The 24,208-nt window shown below is 41.1% G+C and overlaps 1 protein-coding gene across 3 annotated transcripts in view; it reads left to right on the forward strand.

Annotated features, from left to right (window-relative positions):
- Positions 1-23,487, forward strand: part of zc3h18 (zinc finger CCCH-type containing 18) — a 48,532-nt gene extending 25,045 nt beyond the window's left edge. Inside the window, exons 12-19 of one of the 3 annotated variants that reach the window (XM_011476387.2) lie at positions 3,910-4,002; positions 4,256-4,543; positions 15,180-15,296; positions 15,465-15,667; positions 15,759-15,973; positions 16,107-16,203; positions 17,337-17,433; positions 22,592-23,487. In XM_011476387.2, the coding sequence (XP_011474689.2) occupies positions 3,910-4,002; positions 4,256-4,543; positions 15,180-15,296; positions 15,465-15,667; positions 15,759-15,973; positions 16,107-16,203; positions 17,337-17,433; positions 22,592-22,808 (1,327 nt within the window). In that variant the 3' untranslated portion in view covers positions 22,809-23,487. The remainder of the gene's footprint in view (positions 1-3,909; positions 4,003-4,255; positions 4,544-15,179; positions 15,297-15,464; positions 15,668-15,758; positions 15,974-16,106; positions 16,204-17,336; positions 17,434-22,591) is intronic. The other 2 variants (XM_011476388.2, XM_020704191.2) reach the window with 2 other exon arrangements.
- The last annotated feature ends 721 nt before the right edge of the window (positions 23,488-24,208 follow it).

A 24,208-nucleotide genomic window follows, 5' to 3' on the forward strand; every position in this document is an offset into this window, starting at 1 on the left:
ATATGTAAAGCTTTGCAGAACTTCTTGTAGTCCTCACATCTTTTGTGCAAAGGAATGATTTCCTTTTTCAGATTTTGTGAAATTTATTTTCTATGGAGAGCCCTTGCTGACAGCATGAAATAGGAGGGGCTTTTCTTTGTTAAGAAATTCCCTTTTATATTTAGCTGTGTGCTGGACACTTCTCGAATAAATCAGTAGACTCACTTGTGGCTTTCTCCTAAGACTATGACTGGGATGGACTCATTTTTGCAACATGGGCTCCAATTAATTAGTTAGGAAAATCAATTATTTTGTGTAACTTAACATATCTAGTAAGCAATTAATGGCATAATCACCTTTGTAGGTGTATTTGGTAGTATAGTATTTCACAGAAAATGTTGATTCTGAAAGGACACTAAAGGTTTTCTGACAAATGTAGGACTCATTTGTGTACTCATTTATGCTGAGCACTGTATTTATAATTTGAACAAAAAGGTTTTGTTTTTTTCAAAAGTCCTGGCTGTTCTTGAGCAAATCATAATTAGTGGTGCATGATATGAGGAAAACTTGCGATATTAGTGATCAATATTGCGATGACGATGTAACATGAACAAAAAGCAAAACAACCCGAAACATAATTTTCTTTTCACTGCAACAGTTTAATTTAAATAAAAGGCAACATAACTTAAATAAAATCCAAATGACCCTCGTCTACATATATGGCGAACATCTTAACATAAAAGCTCCATCCGATTGGTCAACAACATGAAGGCATCCACCGGATTGGTCAAATGCATATATGCATTTATTTGATCTGTTAAATACTTCAAGCTGCCATAAGATTGTTTTAGTACATTTAAGGTTACCATTTATTGCAATTTTTGGCGACTTTTGCGACATGCATATTGCACAGCTTGATATAGCGATAACAATAAATTTGCGATTTATTGTGCGCGCCTAATCATAACGATGCTGCGTTTCAGTCCATTGTGAACGTTTTTACTACAACAGCCTTTTATGAAATACCTTAAGTAGCAGTAAGTCATTTAAAAATATTCTAAGACAAACATCAGCTGCAGTGTTTGAAACAAAAAGACTGTCTCTGCATTTTCCCCTATTTACTACTTTGCTGGTCTCGGGCCCCCAGCCGCCCCCACCCATCATCTGCTGGATTATTCAAATATGTAGTTGAAGCGTTAGATAAGCTAATTTTCTCTAAGAGTTCTGTTACATTGCCTGTCCGTCATGGAAGAGGATCCCTCCTTCCTGAGGTTTCTTCTTTCTTCCGTAATCCGTTTTTTTTTAGGAGTTATTCCTTGCAGAGATGGAAAAGTGCAGGGATGCCCAGTTTAGCTTAGTTTAGTTTAATTCAATACTTATTGAATTCTATGACTTCATGGTCTTTATGATTCATGTTTATTACACAATTACCGCTTTGAAGCCCATTGAGATTACCATTGTTGTGAAATTGGACTCTGAATTGAATACTGTAATTTCCGGACTATAGAGCGCACCTGATTATAAGCCTTACCCATTACATTTTTAAAGGACAAACCATTTTGTACATACATGAGCCGCACCTGTCTATAAGCCGCATGTGCCCACATTGAAACGTGTTGTAGAATGAGGATGTATATGCGCTGAAACCGCGCACGTTTATAAGAAGGAGCGGAAGGAGGGGAAAGCGCGCAGCAGCGAAAGTGTGTTGGGGGTGCGCATTCATGTTTGACATACAGACTGAAGGGTACTTGAAATAAAAGGTTTCCCCCAGAAGAGCTGTGAATGATTCTATTTTAACCCGCTCTGGAGGCTCTGACGGTCCGAACGGGGAAGTGAACCCCGAAGGAAGATTCGCCTTCAGCGGCGAGGATCTCCCCTGCATTTTCCGACCACCGTTAGAAAGAGAAAAAGTAATCGCGGGAAAGCTTCAACACATGATATATTTACAAAGAAAGACGGTACACAGAGTTTTCAAAGTTTTAATAATGTACCTGAGCTTTTCTTTCCAAACAGTCCCTGTGACACAGCAGCAATATGGTAGTAACAGCACTAACAGGGCTGGTTAAAAAAAAACTACCAGTAAAAGTCACTGAGAGCAGCAGTAACTTATAGTGTCAAATACACGCCTGAAGTTTTCTTCCACAACAGTGACACACCGTAACACAGCACTAACGGGGCTGTTATAAAAAACATAAACGTCACTAGGAGCTTTCTTCATCTTCTTCCTGTGCACTGAAACCATGGAAGTCTTCCTCCTCAGTGTCTGATTGGAATCGCATCAGATATTCTTCGCCACACACTCTGTCTCCTTCGTTGTAGCTGTCAGTGTCACTCTCATACTGAGGTAAATTCACCCCTGAGCTTGCGCTGTCCTCTCCGTCACGCAGCAGACCGGCTTTTCCAAACCCGTTGGTGATGGGGGATTTTTTCATACTGCTTTTAACAATTGCTTTTAACTTGAAAGCTGCGTCATAGCATTTCTTCTTGCATTGTCCATGATTAGGATCTGTTCGTGCTATTCATTCACAAAGCGGGAATTTACATTAAACTTTTGTCTTCCTTGACACATATACCGTATTCCCCCTGTCTCACTCTTACCCTTTCTGCTCGAGCACCCCTAGCAGCCGTTAGAAAAAATGCATTTAAAAAAAGAAAAAAATGCATAAATTAGCCACATCATTAGATAAGCCGCAGGGTTGAAAGCGTATGACAAAAGTAGCGGCTTATACTCCGGAAATGACGGTACTTTATTACAAAAAAATCATTGTATATGTGACGTCGAAAAATACGATGGGCAGGCCGCAGGCTCCCTTCTCCGCTCCATTCTGATCCTCCACTTGCAGACACATGGATCTGTGCACGTGTTTGTTTTCTGGATCTGTGGAATCTGGATCCAACCTGTATGGCTGATAGCTCCAATATTGTTCGCCATTTTTGTTAGGTAATGTTAAGTTATGGCTGTAAGCTAGCAGGAAAGGGTGTAATAAAGCTTTCAGCAACGTGGAAGGAAACTGGGTGGGGTTGCTCCACGGCAACAGTCCTGCCTACAACTCAGAGGTGAATTTCTAATGAACTACTGCCGCTCTGCAGAGGCTATGTCCCAGAAAAATGACACGTTTATGTTGGCTAAAAACGGCAGAATCATAATTACCGTATTTTCCGGACTATAAGTCGCTCCGGAGTAGAAGTCGCACCAGCCCAAAAATGCATTATAAAGTAGAAAAAAACACAGATAAGTCGCACTGGACTGGATAAGTCGTATTTTGACGGGAAATGTATTTGACAAAATCTGGGACCAAGAACTAATAACTTTCACAACCTCATATGACACAATCATAGCAGACTGTTTATCTCATAATTTCACAGTAATTCTTTCTCAAACCTATTTATTTATTCTTTTCATGAAGCATCATTGGCCAACTAATGCTCTGTTTTCATCCTGTATTTGTAGAAACAGTTGTCATTTCTATTGCATTTCTGAATCTATGAAATCATTGGAAAATAGAATATTATGTTGTTAAACTTCAAGATCTTACTGTAAAAAAAGGTTTGCTGATTCTCTGAGTCATTTAACATACTTTTAACACTTAACATACCTCATACATCAAATTGACCCAGGAACATCATCTCTGTTCCTCACAAATGAGCATATCAGGAGGGTTAATAATGTATTTATTTCAATTTATTTCTACTACAAGTCGCTGCGGAGTATAAGTCGCACCCCTTGCCAAACTATGAAAAAAAGGGCGACTTTTTCCGGAAAATACGGTAAAAGACCACTAGGTGCGCCTTTAAAGTGGATCAAAAGATGGTCAGAGTGGGTCTTACAGGTTGTGTTTTGCTTGTTGTAGATTCAAAAAGAAAAATGTATTTTGCAAATGTAGTTTATCAACCCATTGTCTGTTTGTTTTGTTTTTTTTCCTTTCTCAGGTCTCGATCTTTTTCTTCGTCTCCCTCAAAAAGTCCAGCAGTACCCCGGAATGCCAAGAACAAACCAGACCTCCTTGCTGTGTCCGCTCGAGGGTAAATCTCCTTCCCAAAGTCTGAATAAAGATGTCACCACCCTCACTTCACATTTCTTTCACAATGCTCTTGACGGAGAGGTTTGATGCCTCTAAATGTACTCAGGGTTCCTGCAAAGATGAAGGTTTGAATGTTAAAACTCTTTATCCTGCTATTCAGCTGCATTTTACTTGAACGCTTCTGTGTTTACTGATCAGCAGAAATCTACCTGCATTGTTTGAACTCACAAAGGTTTTTGTCTTCCCTCCTATAGCGTGCCACCTAAGCTGGGACCCATGCCTCCTCCTCGCAGGGAGAAGCCCCCCCTGAAGAAAGCCCCCAGTCCACCTCCACCTGCTGGACCGCCGACCAGGCCACCCAAACCCCCCACAGAGGGAGGCAAGCCTCCCTCTGTTCTCAGAGAAGCTGGAAGCTCTGGGGGAACCGCAGGAATGGGTGGAGTGGGTGCAGCAGGCAGACCTCCCCAACCACGGGAACCTGGGAGACCCCCGAACCCACGGGAGGGCAGGCTAAGGGAGAGGCAGCAGCACCCTCCCCATAGGTGAGCCAGCTAAAACCTTAGGACGGGGGTGTCAAACTCAATTCCTCCGGGTGCCAAAATCCAAAAGCCGCTGAAGTTTGTGGGCCGAATGTGATAAATGTTTATGGAACACACTAAAACGAAACTGTGAGAACTTCCCTTTTTTAAACATAAATATGAATAAAAATAGACTGAAAATATTAAAATGGAATAAACCAAATTAATCCTTAAATAACTTATATTTTCCTTTCCATAAATATAACCTGTCAAAATTATACAAGTAAGAAATAAAGTAAACGTTAAAAGAAAATAAAATCAACATTTCATTACTCTTGTTATTTTATATAAAAAAATAAACTTGCATTTTAAATATAACCAAAGATTTTGCTCCTCATAAAAATTTATATTGTCAAAATTTCACAAATTCCAAATAGAAATATGCAGCTCGCTCACGCAGAGCGGCCGGACGGACTGCGGTCCAAAGCCGCCTCCGGAGCGCCACCATAACAAAGCATCCTCCCCTGCTCGCAAACACAGAGCTGCTCTGCTTAGAGACATGGTTTGCTTGCGCGTAGCAGGCAGCCGGTCCTTTTCGCGCTCAAAAGCCTCCTCTGGAGCGCCACACCATCTACGTGTGACGTAAAAGCCAGAGCAGTAGTGACCCATGATCGGAATAAACGGTGTACCGTAAATTCCGGACTACAAAGCGCACCCGATTACAAGCCGCACCCACCCATTTTCACGAGTTTAATTAGCTTTATACATACACAAGCCGCGTCACAGTACAAGCCGCGCATGTATTAGGCAATATTGTTATTCTGACAGATCACGGCCAGCATCCCAGAGTGAGTGCAATACATTAGCACATTGTGGGTGGTGCCAGCTTTGCTTCTGGCTCATGTATTTGAGTGTATCGACATCTGTCAAACAGCATGGACCTCTATTCTGTTCACAAGTTCCTCAGTTATGGTGTTTTTATTTCATTTTTTTTTTACTTATTGACAATCTAGGTATCATACATAAAATTACAAACAGTAACCATATAATCAACATTACATCCCCTCAGTTATGATGAGGAAATTTACATCCGCGATTCCATATTTCCCATGAGTCTTAGGGGCTAAAGGCGGGGCCAACGCCCGGCTCGCTTTTCTCTTGTACGTGTTTAAGAATGAGCAGCAGTGGATGGAGGGGTTAACGGGTACAGCTCTCCTTCCGCTTGTGTCGCGGCAGCGTTATGGGAGTAACAGGACTGGTTAAAAAACACACCGGTAAAATAAAGCAGCGGCGACTGAAAAGCGCGCGCCTCAGCGTGATACGCGCGCCTCAGTGCGGCGCGTGCGTCAGAATTCAGAAGCCTTAGCGCTCCGCTCCCGCCCCGCGCGCTCCTTGTCTCCCCTTCCTATCTACTCCGACAGCTCTGGCCAGGGCGGCTTCAAGGAGGAGCACTTCGTCCCCGTTGCGCCGGTGGATGGAGCAAATCGTTTCTGTGCAAAGCAATCGGACTTAATACTGTACGTTTTGTGTATGAGGGGCGGGTGCGTTGTTACGTGTGGGAGCCTTCAGACTGCCATCGGCCCCGCAGCTCAATCAGCAGGAGAAGATGTCTCCAGCTCACACGGAGGCTGTGAGTTTTTCAAAGCAAAATTCCGCTTTTACGGTTTCCTTAGAAACCGTAAATGGAGTGTAAATTCACTCCATGCGCTGTTCTCTCCGTCACGCAGCTGACCGGCTTTTCCAAACCCGTTGGTGACGGTGGACTTTTTTACGCTGCTTTTAACGATTGCTTTTAACTTGAAAGCTTCATCATATTGTAGCGGCGATTTGGTGCACGTTGGGTCTAATGGCACCAAAGCATTCTGGGATGCGGCCGGGCATGCGTGTTTCATTTTGTTGAACCATGACTGAAGTGTCTAAGACCTGAAGTCAAGTCCATGCTGTTTGGCTGCTTAGAGGTGTGTTGAATGTAAATGCCTTGTGCTTGGTGTTAGATAAAGAATTTAAACTATTTACTGAGTTCGAAAATACATACATGGCGGCCGCTAATTAAATCCATAAATTAGCCGCGTCACTGAATAAGCCGCGGGGCTGTAAGCGCAGGAAAAAAGTAGCGGCTTGTAGTCCGGAAATTACGGTATATGAACCATGGTCAACACAACACCTGTCTGCTGTTTTGTTAGTCTTCATCACTGAGAAGAGCTTTTCACACAGTTATGTGCGACCAAACATGCACAAGGTTTGAGCTGCATGTAGTCTGAGTTGGGGCAGTTCTGCAGGAATGGAGTGAATAAACTGTGCCGGCCCTGCAGTGTCGTACTTTGCCTTCATTGTGTCATTACACTGCAGCTCAGTCGGTTCCGTCTGAATCTGCACAGGAGCAGCTTTCACACCGACTGCAAACATTTTGCAAAACAACTTCATAAATTAAAAAAATCTGTACGACATTCCTTAATCCCGCCTACTTCAGCCTTACTGACCTTATGTGTTGCATAAGTGTTCAGCACACCTGTCACCGAGGCATGCTTGTATTAAAAAAAATGCGCATGAATATATTTGCTCTACAGACTCACCGAGGGGTACACCACCTTGATGTTTCATGCAGATCCACCTGCATGTCCTTCACAGGTTTTCCCATATTTTTGCCCACAGACAGCCCAGATTCATCCGTAAGGGCAATTGTGACTAAGACCTAAGCTTGTAGATACGCGTCCAGTCACATTCCAACTTTTGTTTATTTACGCATTAATCTTTTGTTCTTCAAACTTACCTGGTAACTTAAATTCTCTCTGAAAAGAATATCATTGTAAAAGTCTAATTAGCAGAGAAAAAAGTTATGGGAACTTTCATGACCGACTCATCGACTGTACAAATAAACAACTCATAAAAGGTATAATAAGTAGGTCTGTATGTATTGTATGGATATAAATACGGTAATGACATTTTTTATGTCCACTTTTAAATTTCAGTAAATAGACCAACCCTTACTTCAGCAGAAACTCCAGTGGTAACTGCAGACCAGCGAAACGTTGCTGCAGAGGATGACTAAGTAAGCTGGTTACATGGGGCCTATTGAGCAGTCCATGTGCTTTAACTAAAATACACAATGAATACACACTACACAGACAAATAAATACACAATAAAACAAAATACACAGCAATTTTAGGAAAAATCTTTCTACTGAGATTATTTAAGAAAATATGATCCAAGTTTGATTGATTTGGAGAAAATACGAATGTTTCTTATTGATACAGAAAGCTTCAGATAGCAATTAAGTGTTTACTTTAGTAACTGAAATGTATACAATTATGAATTTTCAGCTTCGATCCATAAAAATCAATGATGTGCATCAGTTAGTTCAAGGGTCTGCAACCTTTACGCTTAAAAAGCCATTTGAAGCTTCTTTTTTTTCGAACCCAAAACCCAGATAGCCGCAAAATTCCCCAAAATACTATTTTTTTGTCCATTCTGTTAAGCCATTTATTTATATAAACGAAGTTTAAGTTTCTTTTTAAAGCCAAAGCAGAGGGGCAAAAGAGCTGCTTGTAGCTCTGGAGCCTCAGATCACAGATCTCTAAGTTAGTACCTCAGGGTTCAGTTTTAGGATCCTTTTTTGTCTATTCAAACCAACTGAAGCTGCCCTTCCACAAAAAGCTGACATGAATACTTTATGTATTTGTCTTAAAACCTCACATCTGATTTTTTTCTTCTGCTTCTCAGACTGCTGGATGTATTTTCTTTAAGGAAGGTCACTCAACATGATGTTGGGTAGTTTGCTTAAGTTTTTCAGACATTAATTACGCTGTCTGGAATGCTTGGAAGTTATTTACCTTTTGTAGAGACCTTTTGCAGACGCACTGATAAACTTTTAAAGCATGTTTTTGAACTGCGAGAGAGGAAGCTGGAAAGCCCACAGAAAACCCACAAATGAACAGGGACAGCACACAAACTGTCCAAGGGGAGAACCCAGCTGGCATTAGAACCAGAAACTTTATGCTGACTGCTCAGCTGTAGACCAGTGGGCACTGCGTTGAACTCATTACCAGTAGGTCATGACTAGTAGATAGGGGCACAGGGACAGTCAACCAGAAAGGGCGTTTGGCATAAAACTCGATAAAATATGAAAGTTTAGAGCAACCAGCTAAATCTTATCAGTTTATACTTTAGTTATTTGGCTCTTTAAAATTAAATTCTTCATCTTGTGGAGTCTGATGTGGAGAAATTCACTCTCCAGACAGAACTACTTGTTCAGTTTTAAATACCCAGACATAGTTTCTTCATTTCAATCAATGATTGAATAACCATTGATTATTCAAATGTGCAGTAGTGGACAGATCACTTGTGTTTGCACACTTTCCAGGTTTGAGGGCTTGAACAGTTTGCAGTAAATACTGCAGGTGGCTGCTTTGTTTTGTTATGCAAGTTTTCTCAAAGGACGGCCCTGATTCTTTGCAATCTATTGAAGTCTGTGGCATTCATGAAGGATAGATGGAATTTCAGATGGAAGAAGGCTTGCACCTCGCGCTACTTTGTGAGGAAGTCCCCGAAACGAGTCTACTAGCTTTTTCAATGTTTGCATAAACAACGGTGGAGGGGCGATGTGTTTAAGGAAAAACGCAAACTTGTGTCTGGGTCCCACACTGTGCTTGTGTGAATGTCACCATTCAGAGAGGAAGAAATGTGGAAGGTAGGGGGGGGAAAAAACCAGCCGTCCTGTAGGTTAGCTTTTGTCTGTCTGTGTGTGGGTGTGTGTTTGTCTGTGTGTGTGTAGGCAGTATGGCTTACAGGTGGAAACTCTCCTGGAAAACCAGCCGCCCAACCTGTTTGTTGTTCTTTTCTGAAGCATTTCTCTCCACTAGATAGTTGTAACGCTTTACACGCAGAGATTTACTGATAAATTCCCTCAGGGTTGCACCAAAGTATTAATTGTTTCTGATGATATTGTCTATTAAGCTTTTTCTTTTCCTTGATTAAATTGAAACCATCCCTACTGGCGTTTCCCAAAGGAAGTGTTTGCAGGCTCCAAAAATGCCAAACTCCCATAGACTTTTATTGGGAAAAAAATATTACTATTACAAATTACTATAACTTTTACTCTGTCCTATTTTTCAGAATAACCATTCTTACTGTAACAAGTTATTTCTGTGGTGGAAGTTGTTCACGTTTCAAACTGACAGATTCTCCTGAGCCTGCTTAAGTGGTAGGGGCGTGGGCATCCAACATGTTCAGTCCTGATTGGTGAGAGTGGTTGCCCTGGAAATGTTGACTCAGACCAACTCGGATCAATCACTGCTTACTGACGCTGTCTGCTTCCAACTTGAAAGCATTCATAATGCAAGAAAACAAAATGGCGACTGAAGTGACGTCATGTCGTTGGAGCTGAAAGAAAGCCTTTTTTTTTTTTTTGGGTGACATCACACTCACTCAGTCTAGCTCTCTTATACGATGGAAAGGTTTGTCATACTTTAAATTGACTTTGATTATATAGGGGCTGACATGGTTCGAGCGGTCGACCTCTGATCGGATTATTGCAGGTTCAATTCTTACTCTGCCTTCCCTCAAGTTGAAGTGTCCTTGGGCAAGACAGCGCACCCCATGTTGCTCCTGGTAGTTGTAGATTGGCACCAATGAAAGGCAGCAAAAGCCTTGTGTGTATAGGCATGTGTGAATGGGATTCTAACTGAACCTTTGAACCTTCAAGGAGGGTAGAATAGACTTAAACAAGTATTCGCCATTTACCATTTAAAAAGTTTGGAAATTCTGGTGATGTATCCACTTCAATAACGTTAACAGTCAAATGGGGCACACTAAGATGAATTACTATTTTTGATTCGTGCCAGTAATTTGTTTTAAAGGGCCCATTCCATACCATTCCTTAGCCTTTTTTAGTAAACAATATTCATGTATATGATAATATATTACCTTTGGCACACAAAATAACAATTTTTTTAAATTAAATAATTATTTTCCTGAGTTCTTTTCCAACCCGGAAGTGAGATGACTCCATCTCTGAGGCTCCGCCTTTCGCTCCTTGTGGGTTCCGCCCATTTCATGCCGTCAACCTAGAGCCGGCCTTGGCAGCGTCTGTGTTTCTCCCATGCAAACAAACAAAATCCAAACTTTTGCAAAGATGGATGTGCATCTGGTGCATATAAAAGAAAAGCGGTTAGCTGATCACCGTGAGCTCCGTGGAGAAAGTGTGTGTGTGTGTGTGTGTGTGTGTTAGCCTGGGGGCGATCCTTGCTGCGCAGACTCTCCCTGGAAGAGGCTGTTCCTCACTTATCTACGTCACAATGTGAGAACCCGCTCGTTTTTGTGGACTGGGAGGAGATGGTACTCGGAGTGCAGGTTTTCAGAGGAACACTCATAAATGTGTGAATGGATCAAAATATCGCTTTGGGGTATCTTTACGTGAGGAATGAACATTATAAAACACTTAAAAGCTCCAAAAAATGATTTGACACGGTATAGGCCCTTGAAAAAGTTAAGGTTGTCATCAAAATTACAAAAAAAGAACACTTTAGTTCTGAACAAGTTAGAGATGCATAACCAATATATTTCCTTAACTCCAGTACTTTAGACTTGTCATAGCAGCAAGTATTTTGTACATGTTTGTCATAACTGTGGTTTATAAATAGGTTCAGAAAATACAAAAAAGTAGACATTGAGGTGGGAGGTAATTTCTCCATAAAAGTTCAGTGAATGAGCAACAAGATTAACCATTAATGACTTTGCCTTAACTAACCATCCTTACAAATGTGTTACCAGCAATGAGCTACTGTTTGTAATGTGGGAGGAAAACAACAACTTCAACCCTGTAGGCATAATTGCTCTGTGGAGAGAAGCTAGAAGCCAAAAAGACCCATCTTTGTTTTTCCATCTTTAACCTTAATCCTGAGGTAGAAGTCCACTTACTCATGTGGTCGCATCATCTGAGTCGTTTCCCACTGTCTGAGGCTGCCTTGTAAAACTGTTTCTGTGCTTTTAATGTGAAAGTGGATCGACCTTTCTTATGGGCATCCTCCCGAATAGTTCTAATTCCTCAAAGATTAATTACCTGGTTAAGCCGATAGTTTACAGAGTTAGGGGGGAGTTAGAACACCATATTCGTTCTCTTAATAGGTCAAAAGCAGATGTCTCTGACATATAATGAGTGAAGTCATGTAAATTGAATTCAACTAGTTTTGGAATTTGAAACCTGAAAATCCACAACGAGCTGGAAAGTCCTCAACTAAGGTTCTTCATAAATCTACCTGCCGGGCAAAAAAATGAAAGAATCTTTCACAATATCTCGTTCGAGTCCTTTAACCCTTTGACAAGGGAACTTTATCTCAAGTGTTGACATTCTTTCTATTTTTTTTTTTTTTGAAAGAACACATATTTGATGCAATTGACGTAATTCCAGTGGATTTCAAAGCCGAGAAAAAGCAGCTTTGTGCTGATGTCCAACACTTCACTGTAGGTAGGAGCTTACGCAATCAATGGAAATCCGCTGATCTGTCACAGAGAAAGCGGCTTTGCATTGCGTTTGCAACACTGAAGTGCTGCACAACAGACCAAAGCTGCTATGAAAAGCTGTTTTTTATTTTGTGTGCGAGTGTGTCAGAGTCTTCCGATTCATCGTGTTCGTGTAAACAGTCAAAGATTTATGATATGTGAAAAAGTCGGCGATGTGTAGATGTCACCAGTAACATCTCTGATGTTAAAGGGTTAAAGGCTTTTTTGAAATTGAGCAGTCAGCTGTCTTCATATTCATTTTCTTGGTAACACTATACACTTCCGCTCTTATTTCACCTTTCATTCCAGCCCTAATAAGGTTTTACGTTTTGTAGTTAAAACATTTAGGTCCAACTAATGGGCCTGAGTGACCTTGAAAACAGCACAGACTGTTGATTTGGACAGTTGTTGGCACGAACCACTGAGACAGAAACACACCTGTGCACAGGTGAGGCAAAGTTGACACGCAGGTGCATGAAAGCAGAGCTGGAAAACAGGCCCCAAAGTATTCAAACGAGTTACTTTGCTGTGCAGGAGATCCTCAATAAAATGTGGAAAACATTTCCAAAGGTCACGCTCAGAATGTTGTGATGGGACAGGCTGCTAGATAAGCATGTGAGTGTTGTGTGTGGCTTTGAAAGCATTTTCCAGATCAGATGTTTCTCTGCCGATGTGTTGCTCCACCAAAACAGAATGTGCAATGATGGAAAATAAAAATAAAATAATCATTATCTGATCTTTGATCATGAAGGAAGTACAACTAGTCAACAACACAACGTGTTACACTGTACTGCTGTACCTTATGACACAGTATTTAGATTGGACTTGTTTTTTTTTTGTGTGCATACTATTGTTTTGTTTTGTTTTTTAAATAAAGTTTGATTTGAACAAATACTAAAAATCATCTTTAGAAAAAGACATTAGCAGTTATCCTGGATAAGTAGCTGTGGCTACACAGTTGACTGTATAAGAAAACTGGTCTGAGTTTAGTGTGAAATCACCCATAGAAGATGACTTCCTTCCAGTTCCAACAAAATGAGTCAAACAAGTGTGCGCCTTGTCTGAATAGTTTTTTATGTATTTATTTTTCTTTACTATGTGTTGGAAAATTATTTGGAATGTTAAAGAAAAAGTACTTTTTTAAGCTGTTTGGCAACAAAAGATTTTGAAAAGTTCTAAAATGTCTTGGAATCTTTCAGAGACGTATGTCTCCTATGGGGTGACTCTTGAACGGCTTCAATAAACCAAATCAAGTGATTCAAAATGCTTTAAACCATGTAAAATTAAGTTTAAAGTGTATTATAATGTTAATTTCTCACAAAAAATAACCCCAAAGCTGTATTTTGATTCATTCATGCACTTCTGAGTATTCCTCTGAAAAACCTACTCTCTGAGTTCTCAAATTCATACTTATGAAAGTAAGGAAGAGCCCCTTTCAATGCACATTATGCACATCTATCTTTACAAAAGTTCAGAAAATGAAACACAGACACAGGCCGGCTCTATGTTGATGTTGATGTTATGAAACGGGCGGCACCCACACAGAGCCAATCAGAGATTCAGTCAACTTACTTCAGGGTATGAAAATGAGCTGGGAAAATATATTTCCCAGCTCATTTTCATTAAAATAAATCATTCTCTAGTGTGCCAAAGATAATGTATTATCATTTATGTGTATAGTTTACTCTGAAAGGCTTAAGAAAAGCATGATATAGGCCCTATAAACAACAAGGCTCAGTTGGGAGGAAGAAGAGTTGGTCACAGAGTTTGTTGGTCTGTATATAAATTCTTTGTTGAAGTGAGAGAAAAAATTGGTACGTTTTTGTGATTGAACGAATTCAAACTAAAATAATACTTTTTTATGTTTGTTTGTTTTTTAAACTTAATGCAGTCTGGCAGTGTTATTCAAATGGTGACCCGCTTGCCACTTACAGGTCGCCGGTTTGTTGCAAAGCCACACACTCTCACACCTTGGGACAATTTAGAGATACCGATTAACCTGTGAAGCATGTTTTTGGAATATAGGAGGAAGTCGGAGTGTCATGCAAACTCCATAAAGAAAGGTCCTAGACTCTATTTGAACCAGGACGTTCTTGCTATATAATTATCTTTTACAGAATGATTAAAAAGATTTAAAGAGAAAAACACTCTGAGTGTGTGCAGACATGCTTTTTAAGCAACAGTCAGTTTGAAGCCCTTCAGAATAAAAGTGGCACTCAAACATACCAATTAACTTAGAAGCACAGTGTTTGTTACGACACGTCTTTTTTTTTTTATTAAACTGCAAATGGTGTGACCGATTTCACAGAGTGAAAATCTAATAAATAAGAGCTTTTCATATGAATCCGCTGTGTTCTGATGATAAACATATGATTGGTTTATCATTAAAAAAAATTTAAAAAACACTTTTTTTCGCTAAAATCGTACAAACTCAATTCATTGTGGTCCATGTTCCCCAATCTAGTGAACATTGATGCACGCTTGTTTTTCGCAGAGACTTCTGGGACATTTTTAGTGAACTGGATTCTGGAATGGGGATACCCATTCAGACAGCTTTACAAAATAGTGAACACACTATAAAGTGCACTACGAAGTGAGTAGTGGAGGAATTCAGGCACAACCAACCTATACAGGTTGTGCCTGATTGTGATGTCATCCATAAAAAATGGTTTACTTCCGACTCCAATCGAATAAAGTCACCATTTTTGTGTGTTATGAACGTTGTCGTGTTGAAGCCAGACGTCGTCAGTAAGCTGTGATTGATTCAGGCTGGTCTGAGTCGACGTTTCTATGGCAACTACTTTCCCCCATCGGGAGTGAGCTTGTTGGAAGTCCACACCCATATTACTTGAAAGCGGGCTCTGGAGAACCTGTCAAAGGTTTTGAACATTTGACGTGAGACCGCCTACTTTTAACGAGGCATCTGACTGGTCAGTTTAGGAATTGAATAACTTTCACAACAGAAAGGAAAATATTAGGGGGGGGGGATTAAGATTTTCAAGACTGTTAAAAAAGAATTGCCATTCTGACCAAAAAAAATGACTGAGTAACAGATGGTTATTTCTCCTAGACGGATTTCTTGGAGCTTCCTGTTTGGACCGTGAGGGGGAGGGGTCACTCAGTCCTGACTGAAGTTCTCGGTTTTTTCCCCATATATTCCAGGAGAACTGTGAGTGGGAGTGTGAGTGGAAGTGGCAGCAGTTACACCGGTTCCAGCTCCAGATCCAGGTCATCCTCCAACTCCCTGTCTCGCTCCCGCTCTGGATCCAGAAAGTCCAGGTACCCGCCTGCACTCTGCTGCAGCTGACCGAAGGCTTTCTGGAGGCTGAGAATTCTTACACCTATAAGAAAAGTTTGCATTTAATCTGTAGACTGAAGATGTGTTGCTGTGGTGTGTTGGGCCTGTCTGTTGCATGCAAACATCACGGCCTGCTGATCTCTCCGCAGATCGCTCAGTGTCAGCAGCGTTTCGTCCGTATCGTCTGCATCGTCCAGCAGCTCCATGCGTAGCGCCGACTCTGACGACATGTACGCAGACCTTGCAAGCCCGGTGTCCTCCGCCAGCTCCCACTCGCCCACACCCAACCAGCCCCGCAAGGAGCGCAGGCCTCCACGAGACCGCTCGCCTCCGGGCCGGGACAAGAACAGGGGTGAGTGTCCCACCAAACACGTGGCCGGCTCACAGTCTTAAAGAAACTCTAGCTTGTTGAGGTTTAGTCTGAAAGTTTTTGTTAATTGCAGAAAGACCGTCAAAGAAAGATGAGCTTTTTAGGGAAGATCGCAGGAAAATGGACCAGTCTGGAGCTCCACCCAGAGGGGCTGGTGCCCCACCTCGATCTGGACCTGGCAATAGGGGAGGCCCCCCTGTGCATCCTCTACCTGTGGCTGGTGGCCCCCCTGGAAGCTATGGAGGTTCAGGTTCCCACAAAGACATCAAACTGACCCTGCTTAACAAGGTTAATGGTGTTTCTATCAGAAGTTTTGCTGTGAACTTTACCAAGGAATAACAGTATGTTTGCTGTTTTTCTGTCAGTTAAATTAACTGTTTGTTCTGAAAAAGTTGGTTGAATTATTCGTCTTTTGGGGCAGCAGGGAGACAGAGGCAACAGAAAGAGGTACCTGCCTTCAGACAAGGACCGGTCCGGTTCCCCTCTCAGCAAGAGGATGGCCATGTCTCCAGACCGAGGTAAGAAGCCACAATCGCAACAGGACCAATGATCATGGTCAGGTTCCACGCTGCGGACGCACAACCGGCTATTAGCTGCTTTCATCTTCTAGTGTTTTCATTCCTTTATCTCAGGGGTTTGCAACCTTCAGCACTTACAGAGCCGTTTGGGTCGATTTCCCTCTGACAACAACCCAGTAGGAAAAGTCATAAAGTTGTACTTCTACCCTTTAGAAAAATGAAAATAACAACTTGTATTTGTGTTACTGTTACACTTCATTTAAAATATGTATTTGTTTTGTGATCTCTCAATCACACAGAGGAAAGTAGACACTGCCCTGCAGTTTTCTCTGTGCTTTGCTGTTGTGCAGCTTCTTATGTTCTGTTATCTTAGTGTTCTGTAATAAATCGAGACTGAATTGAGGTTCTTATACTCTCTCAACCACATACATGCTTCTACCATCACCGACTGTGTTTTCACCATCACTGTTTCTCAATGAGTGGAGGTTCAGATAATATTACAGTATGACATTGTTCGTTTTCTGCTCTCACTAAGTAAATGTAGAATATTTGTGAGATGTACTGAGGTGTGAGAGGGAGCAGAAACGTTTATCCCAATTTTTGGAGTTATTACTGTGTTTATGGACCGCCAACATACAACATGACTGCACTCAGTCGCTTCTGCAAGTTCAACAAATGTTACTGTTCATCCACATCCTAACCCCTAATCCTGCTGCATTCGCTTCTGATGGACTCTTATCCCATTTGTGACTCGGGTAACCAATCAAATGGGGCCATCGGCAGAACAAAGATGGAGACAATAGTTGGAGCTTGCATCCCAGTCAAAATAGCAAAGTTTTTAATTCACCTCATATTGGCTCACTGGGCTCATTAAAAAGGCAGATAATGATGAGTGTCAAAATGCCAATCGAGGCTCTTACTCTGCATCCTGACTCTATTTAGAAGTGGTTCCATGTTACCTTTAGCCAAAGAATGGGAGCAGACAGACCTACAGCTTCCAGATTGAATTTAAAAGCAGATTTCTGAAGATGAAAGATTTTATTTTTGATAAATCTCTGAGTCCGCTCAGCACTCCATGAACGTTGCTGATCTCTTGTAGCCAAAAATATGAATTTAAGATCTGTGTTTTTCAGGCCGTGATAAAAAGATGCCTGGTCGACCCCCAATGTCTCCCAGAATGGATCGTCCGAGAGGACAGGGACCTCGACTCATGCCCCCCCAGGGGGACAGGTTTGTGCAGCTTTTAGCATGGTGTACTCGTGCATTTGAACTGGAGGCTTGTTAGTGAAGTCATTCTGAGACATTTAATGATTTCAGAAATAGAGGAAAGATGACAAAAGGTAATTCTAGAAACCTTATTCGATATTCCAAAGTTGAGTTTTAATCACAGTAAAATTGAATAGACGTTTTGTAAACTGGGTAGCGTGTTGGCTGACGGTCATTAGCATGTGCTGAGTTGCTTGTTACATAATGGTAGCATGTTAGACCTAGACCGAGAAATAATTCTGTTCATCGTCCCCATGAACCAATTTATTACTTTATCTACAAATTAAATTAAAAAATTAAATTTTTATGTACATGTATCATGACATCAACCCTAAATTCTGAGGAGCACGAGTCTGTCAATAAAGCATTCTGGATGTGATGTATTATTGGGGTAACTAATTAAAAAAAAAAATATCTTTATAAATGTTGTTTTGCTCAAACCGCCTCCAGGAAAGGAGTGTTTTCTATTTAAATGAAGATAGTTCTTCAGCTTCAAAGCGTTTCTATTTCAAAATGCAGAAAAGTCGGCTGCTTTGTCTCCAATTACGTAATGTTTTGGAATGAGCTCATGATGTGCAGATGAAAGCACGCTTCATATACGTGTCACTGCATACACACCAACATCATACTTGATAAAGATGCACTTCTAACAACGCCATGCCAGCTCTGGAAAAGCAGGATTCTGGCAAAAAATGTGCAAGTCTGCAGTTTGAAATGTTTAGAAACCAAAAAAAAAAAATCAGGAAAATGCAAAGATGTGGCTTTTTCTTGTGTTTAATCTTTGAAACTCGCAGCTCTTGATTAATTTTTGCCTCTTCAAGAGCTTTAAAATCATACTTGTGGTTACAAAAGAGTGGGTTTGTTTGTATTAACCTGTTTCAGGGGAAAGTACATCAGCTTGTTTTTAAACGTCCATAACGGTAAGTCCTTTAAGAAAACAAACCTTTACTTAAGACATTACAAGAAAGTGTTGGTTGTTCACAGCAGCATGGAGGAACAGACGGGCGTCAATAAAGCTGCATTCCACATCATGTTCACATTCATGACGGCACATGCAGGAAGGTCTGAACAAGTGGGGCTGGTTTGGAGCAGGAAAACCTCTTTTAAAGAAACAGATACAGGAAAGTCAGTTGGTTTCTTTTCGTCATGCAGCAGTGAGTTAAACCTAAAAAATAAAAAAACCCAGAAGATAATAAAAATAAAAAAACTTAAGCTTTTGTGTTTTTGTTTCACCGTAACAAAACTGCATTTGTGTGGAGACAGACACAGGAATGTCATGCTGAAAGTCACATCTGATGCCTCCTGCTTTACGGTCAAACCAAAACCTGAAACAGATCCGCAATCCACCGGTGTGCCGTCTGTCACTGCACGCCGGTTACATGCTGCCCAATCTGATCAGCGTTTTCCCAGAATGCCCCAATAATGGATTTAGAGTCATGGGAAGCTAGACTAAGACCACACAGTGCTGGGTAAATTACTTTTAAAAATTGATTATTTTACTCTAGTTACTGGATGAAATTGTAATCAAATTACTTATTGCTTATTTTAAAATGTAATTCGCTACACGTTACCTTACTTTTTTTCCACAACCGGAATCCTCTTGTCTTTTATTCACTTTGTTTAAAGCAGTGGCCTCATACAAAGTGTGAACATGGTTCAAGACAAAACCTGGTTTGACTAGAATTCAGACAACAGTGTGAAAAATGACACAAAAAGACGTTCACTGCTCAAAGTGAGATGTGGGAAAAAACTATCTTTCCAATCTGAAACTCTTTTGAAAATTCAAAGAAGTATTTAATGCCTCCAGCAGTTCCTTTCTCCTCCTCAAATGCAAAAGTCATTCTGGCTGGAGGGGGCACACTTTTGGCTCCTAAGTGACTCTTAAGGTTGTTTTGCTGCTTATATCGATTCATTACCAACAACAGATAAGATTATGCACAAAATGAATTAGTAATGGAAAGGAATGAAGGTTCGCCGCAGCAAGACGGAGTACATGTGTGTGAATGAGAGGAATCCAAGTGGAGGAGTGAGGCTACAGGGAGAAGAGATGAAGGACTTTGAGTATGTAGGGCAACAGTCCAGAGGAAAGGCGAGTGTGGAAAAGAAGTGGAGAAGTGAGTCCAGCCAGGTTGGAAGGGGAGGAGAAAAGCGTCAGATGTGATCGAAGAGTTTCATTTCAAATGGAAGAAAAGATGTTCAAAACTGTGGTGAGACCAGCCATGTTGTTCAGCCCAGAGACAATGAGGAAGACAGGAAGCAGAGCAGGAGGTAGCAGAGAGGAAGATGCTGAGGTTCTCTTTGGGAGTGACCAGGATGGAGAGGATCAGGAATGAGCACATCAGAGAGGTAACGTCAGAGAGGTCAGACTGAGATGGTTCAGACATGTCCAGAGGAGAAACAGAGAATATGTTGGTGGTCTAGAGCTGCCAGCCAACAGGGTCTAGAGAGGATGTTTATGGATGCAGAGAACGAAGACATGAGGGTAGCTGGTGTCAGAGTAGAGGGTGCAGAAGACGGGGTTAGAAAGAGGAAGCTGATGCGCTGCGGCGACCTCTGAACGGAAAAGTCTAAAGGATAGGAAGGGAACAACTTTAGTCCAGAAACTTCTGGAAGTTAGATTATTCTCCAGAAACAAAAATATAAAAAATGCTGTCCAATTTGGTTTGACGTTTTCTGGAAAAAATAAACCTCATCTGTTTGGAGACATAGGAAAAGATGAAGATGCGGATAGATTTGTGTTACTATAATGTTTGCAGGATTGAAGGAATTTCATTAAAATAATTATCAGAGCAGTTGGTTTTTTAATTTGCTTTTTGTAAATTCCAAATACAATTCCAGTTTAAGCAGCAGAAAGAATTGTTCATTTTACTTTCGGTTTCAGATTCTTCTTATTTCTGTTTTTTTCCCCCCTGAAGTTTGAATGGAAGTGTTCAGTTTGAAAAGGTTTTTCTGTTGTACTGTGTTCCTTCACGATGTGGCAGTTTGCCTTTAGCAGTCTCGCTGTTTTTACAGATTCTTTTTCAGTGCCATTAAGTTATTTTTATTTATTAATTACAGAGCATTGTGTTGCGTGTCCTTTCCGGCTCTGGACTGTTGTCAGTCTCATCGGTGCCGTGTCTCTTTTACTGAATGCGTTCAGATTGCCCAATCTGCATAAATCTTCAATCGCAAGCAGATCTTTGTTTTTACTCTATAATACTGAACTTGTTTGTCTTTAAAGGTTTGAACTTTGAGAGTTTAAACAAGAGAGAAACGTGTGAAAATGTTAGTGTTTGTCTCAGAAAAGTGTATAAAGTGTGTAGTGAGGAGTTTTGCCCTAAAACATCTTTAATTCTGCTTCATGGATTTGACCCACAGTTTTTGAACATAACTGCCACAGTAAATGAGGAAACATTATACAGTGGGGCAAATAAGTATTTAGTTAGCCACCAATTGTGCAAGTTCTCCCACTTAAAAAGATGAGAGAGGCCTGTAATTTCCATCATAGTTAAACCTCGACTACGAGAGATAAAATGACATAAAACATCCATTGTGGAAAATAAGTTTTTTGGTCACCTAGAAACAAGATTTCTGGCCCTCACAGACCTGTAACTTCTTCTGTAAGAGGATCCTCTGTCCTCCACTCATTTTCTGTATTAATAGCACCTTTTTAAAATGGTTATCCTCGGCTCTAGAGGAGATCTTCATGGAGGAATGGGCCAAAATAACAGCAGCGGTTTGTGAAAACCTTGTGAAGACTTACGGAAACTTTTGACTGCTGTCATTGCCAACAAAGGGTATCAAACAAAGTACTGAGTTTACTGAGTTAAGTAGCTTTTGTTATTGACCAAATACTTATTTTCCAGCATAATTTACAAATAAGACGATAGGATTTTCTGGATTTTTTCTTTATCATTTTGTGTCTCATCGTATCATCATAAATTACAGGACTCTCTCAACTTTTTAAGTGGGAAACTTGCACAATTCACAGTCGCAGCGGTTTTAGGCACAGGTAAAACGGACAATTGTCCAGGGCGCAAATTTAACGGGGGGTGACAGCGGCTCAGTGCTTGGAAGAAAATCTGCACCACTGTTGGTTTCCTATGATCTGTTAAATGACAGAGTTTGTAACAGCCTGAAACGGTGAACTGCCGTCCTGGCAGCTGCTCCTGTCTTCTGTCACACGCAGCTGCGTGTGTGAGAATGAAAGGGGAGGGGTAGTGGGCTCAGGCTGCGAGGTGAACCAAAGCATGCAGAGCGCTAGATTGCACAACACCAGGATCAGCACAATACTTTAGATTCCTCAGCTTGTGCTAATGATGTCATTCTTTAGGAACTATTGTAAACATTTTGATGATGTCTTTATTTTCCATATATGTATCTTTGTCTGCCTGTGGTTTAGTTGGTGTCAGTATTTGACATGAAGGCAACAGGTATTGCAGGAAAACAGCTGCACTTTATGAGATCATAAATAAACAATCCATCATTTAGAAAAGAAAATCAGAACGATGTTTTTATGTATTGTTTCAGACTAAAGAAGTTAAATATATTGGTGCTGCTGTGTTAATGTTTCAGATCAATTTACATTTATTATTATTTATTGATTTAATTATTTTTCTCTGCATCAAATGGTTCAGTTGGTCAAAATGTTTCTAGTTTAAACTAGACTGACAGATTTTTTATATTTTTATTGTTTAAAGTGGATTTATATATATTTTTTTCTTTTGTTAATGTTAAAAGATACAATTTCAGGTATGCTTACACAAATTTTATAGATGCTAACCTAATAAATTGTCAGCGGCCTTGCAAAAAATAATTGAGAAGCACTGGGTTACACACACTAGAGGAAGAAGAGTTTAATCACTTAGAATATATATGGTTCTTCAAGTTTTTAGAAAACCTCTTGCTTGTAATTAAGACTCCAGCAGATGATCAGCCTGAACATCGGCTTTAATGCAAGAATCGGCTTCAGGTAACTTCAGACCAGAAAGTGAATCTAGAAATGTTTTCTGGAGGACAGAAACATGTTTTTGAATTTCTGTTGAGAAAGACGGACTTTTGTTTTACAAACTGAATCATTAAACTGAGTGAAGCTGCTGTGAGGCGGGCAGAGCGTCTGACCAAAATATCTTTCTCCTCGCAGAAAACGCCCCCTGTCTCCTCCACCCAAGTCCTCTGGGAAAATCCCAACGACCCCGTCAAGCAAGCCGCCGGCAGCAGCCTCGACTCCGGCTGGGGGGTCAAGCTCGGGCTCTGGGAAGCCCAGCAACACGCTGTCCCGCCGCGAGGAGCTGCTGAAGCAGCTGAAGGCCGTGGAGGACGCCATAGCACGGAAACGGGCGAAGATCCCCGCCAAATAAAGGGGAGGGCGGCCTCCTCGTCTGCCTGCTCGCTCCGCCTCGTGAGCCCAAAGGCGGCGAGGGTGAAGGGGCGGAGCACTGAGGCCCCCGCCCTCCAGAGGACCTGTAAAAATGTGTTGTGGTTCATGTTTAAAGGCTGTGATGTAAGTGACCTGGAGGTAGGCGCTCGGATGTCCTCGGAGAAGATGAAAGCGTTTTTCTTCGGGAGGGGTACCTGGACACGTGGTCGGGGGGCTTTGAGGCTTCGTTGCGCGAAAAACAGCTCAGCAGCGGGAAGCATCTTTCTCACGAAAACAGATTTATACTGAACCTGCTTTCTCCACCCCCTTTTATCATCTCGTTCTTTTGTTTGATGAAGTGGATCGGTGGCCAACCTTCACTGAAGCACCGCCCGCTTCACCGTTTTCCGCCGCTTTCACTTTTGTACAAAAATACGAAAAAAGTCAGATTCTTTCAACTGTATGATTGTAGACGGCAGTGATGTGCGTACAGTATTTGCTTTCTTTTTTTTAACTCGAGATTTACTTTTCCTCTTAGCTCTTAAAATGATAAACCAGTCTTTTTTTGTGTCAGACTTTTAGTTGGAGGCGTACGAGGGGTGGAGCAGGGCGTTGAGAGACGGGCGATGTCTTGCTTTTGTGACAAGAGCCTTCTAAATAAACTATTTTGATAAAGCGAAGCGCCAGCGTGGTTTCTGTTGGGGCTCTAACAGAAGAAACTCCGTCCCTCAAAAGAGCATCATTCTTACTTCCTCAGCATGGAACGGCCCTCTGCTTCAGTGAAACATCTCCAGCGCCTCATGACAAATGCTTCGCTGGTGTCTCTGAAACATTCTCCTGGAATTTCATTCAGCTCTTCTTCTTTTTTTAGGCAAAGAAAGGAACGACAGCGTGATACTTTATATAAATCAGTTCCGATTCTTCCTCAGATCCATTACTGAGGAATTACAGAAACTGCCAGGACTTGTTGACTTTCATTTCCAGTATCTTCAACAAAAGGATGGCAAAAAAGGATATTCTCATGAATTGTTTTGCAAGTAAAAACCACTGATAAAGCCAGATTTAGAAACAAGGAAGTGTCTGTGGGTTGAGGACGAGCTGGATCAGGGAGATGAATCTCAGGAGATGATGCCGAAGCTTCTTTTCAGGACGGAGAAACCCCTAAAGAGTCGCTTCTATCATCTTTTGAGCTATTTTAAAAGCGTTCCCAGTGGGCTTTTGATTATGATGATGCTGTTTTTAGCCAAAATTAAAATTAAAAAGTAATTTACTGGGACATGGTTCCTGAAGAGCAAAAAGAGGAAAGCATTGACATACATGGATCTAGTCTATCAGTGGATGAGAACAGACCGGAGCTGGGAACTTATCAAATCAAATCAAACTTTATTTCATAAAATAGAA

This window comes from Oryzias latipes, chromosome 6 (genome assembly GCF_002234675.1).
Source record: "Oryzias latipes chromosome 6, ASM223467v1".
Classification (NCBI taxonomy): domain Eukaryota; kingdom Metazoa; phylum Chordata; class Actinopteri; order Beloniformes; family Adrianichthyidae; genus Oryzias; species Oryzias latipes.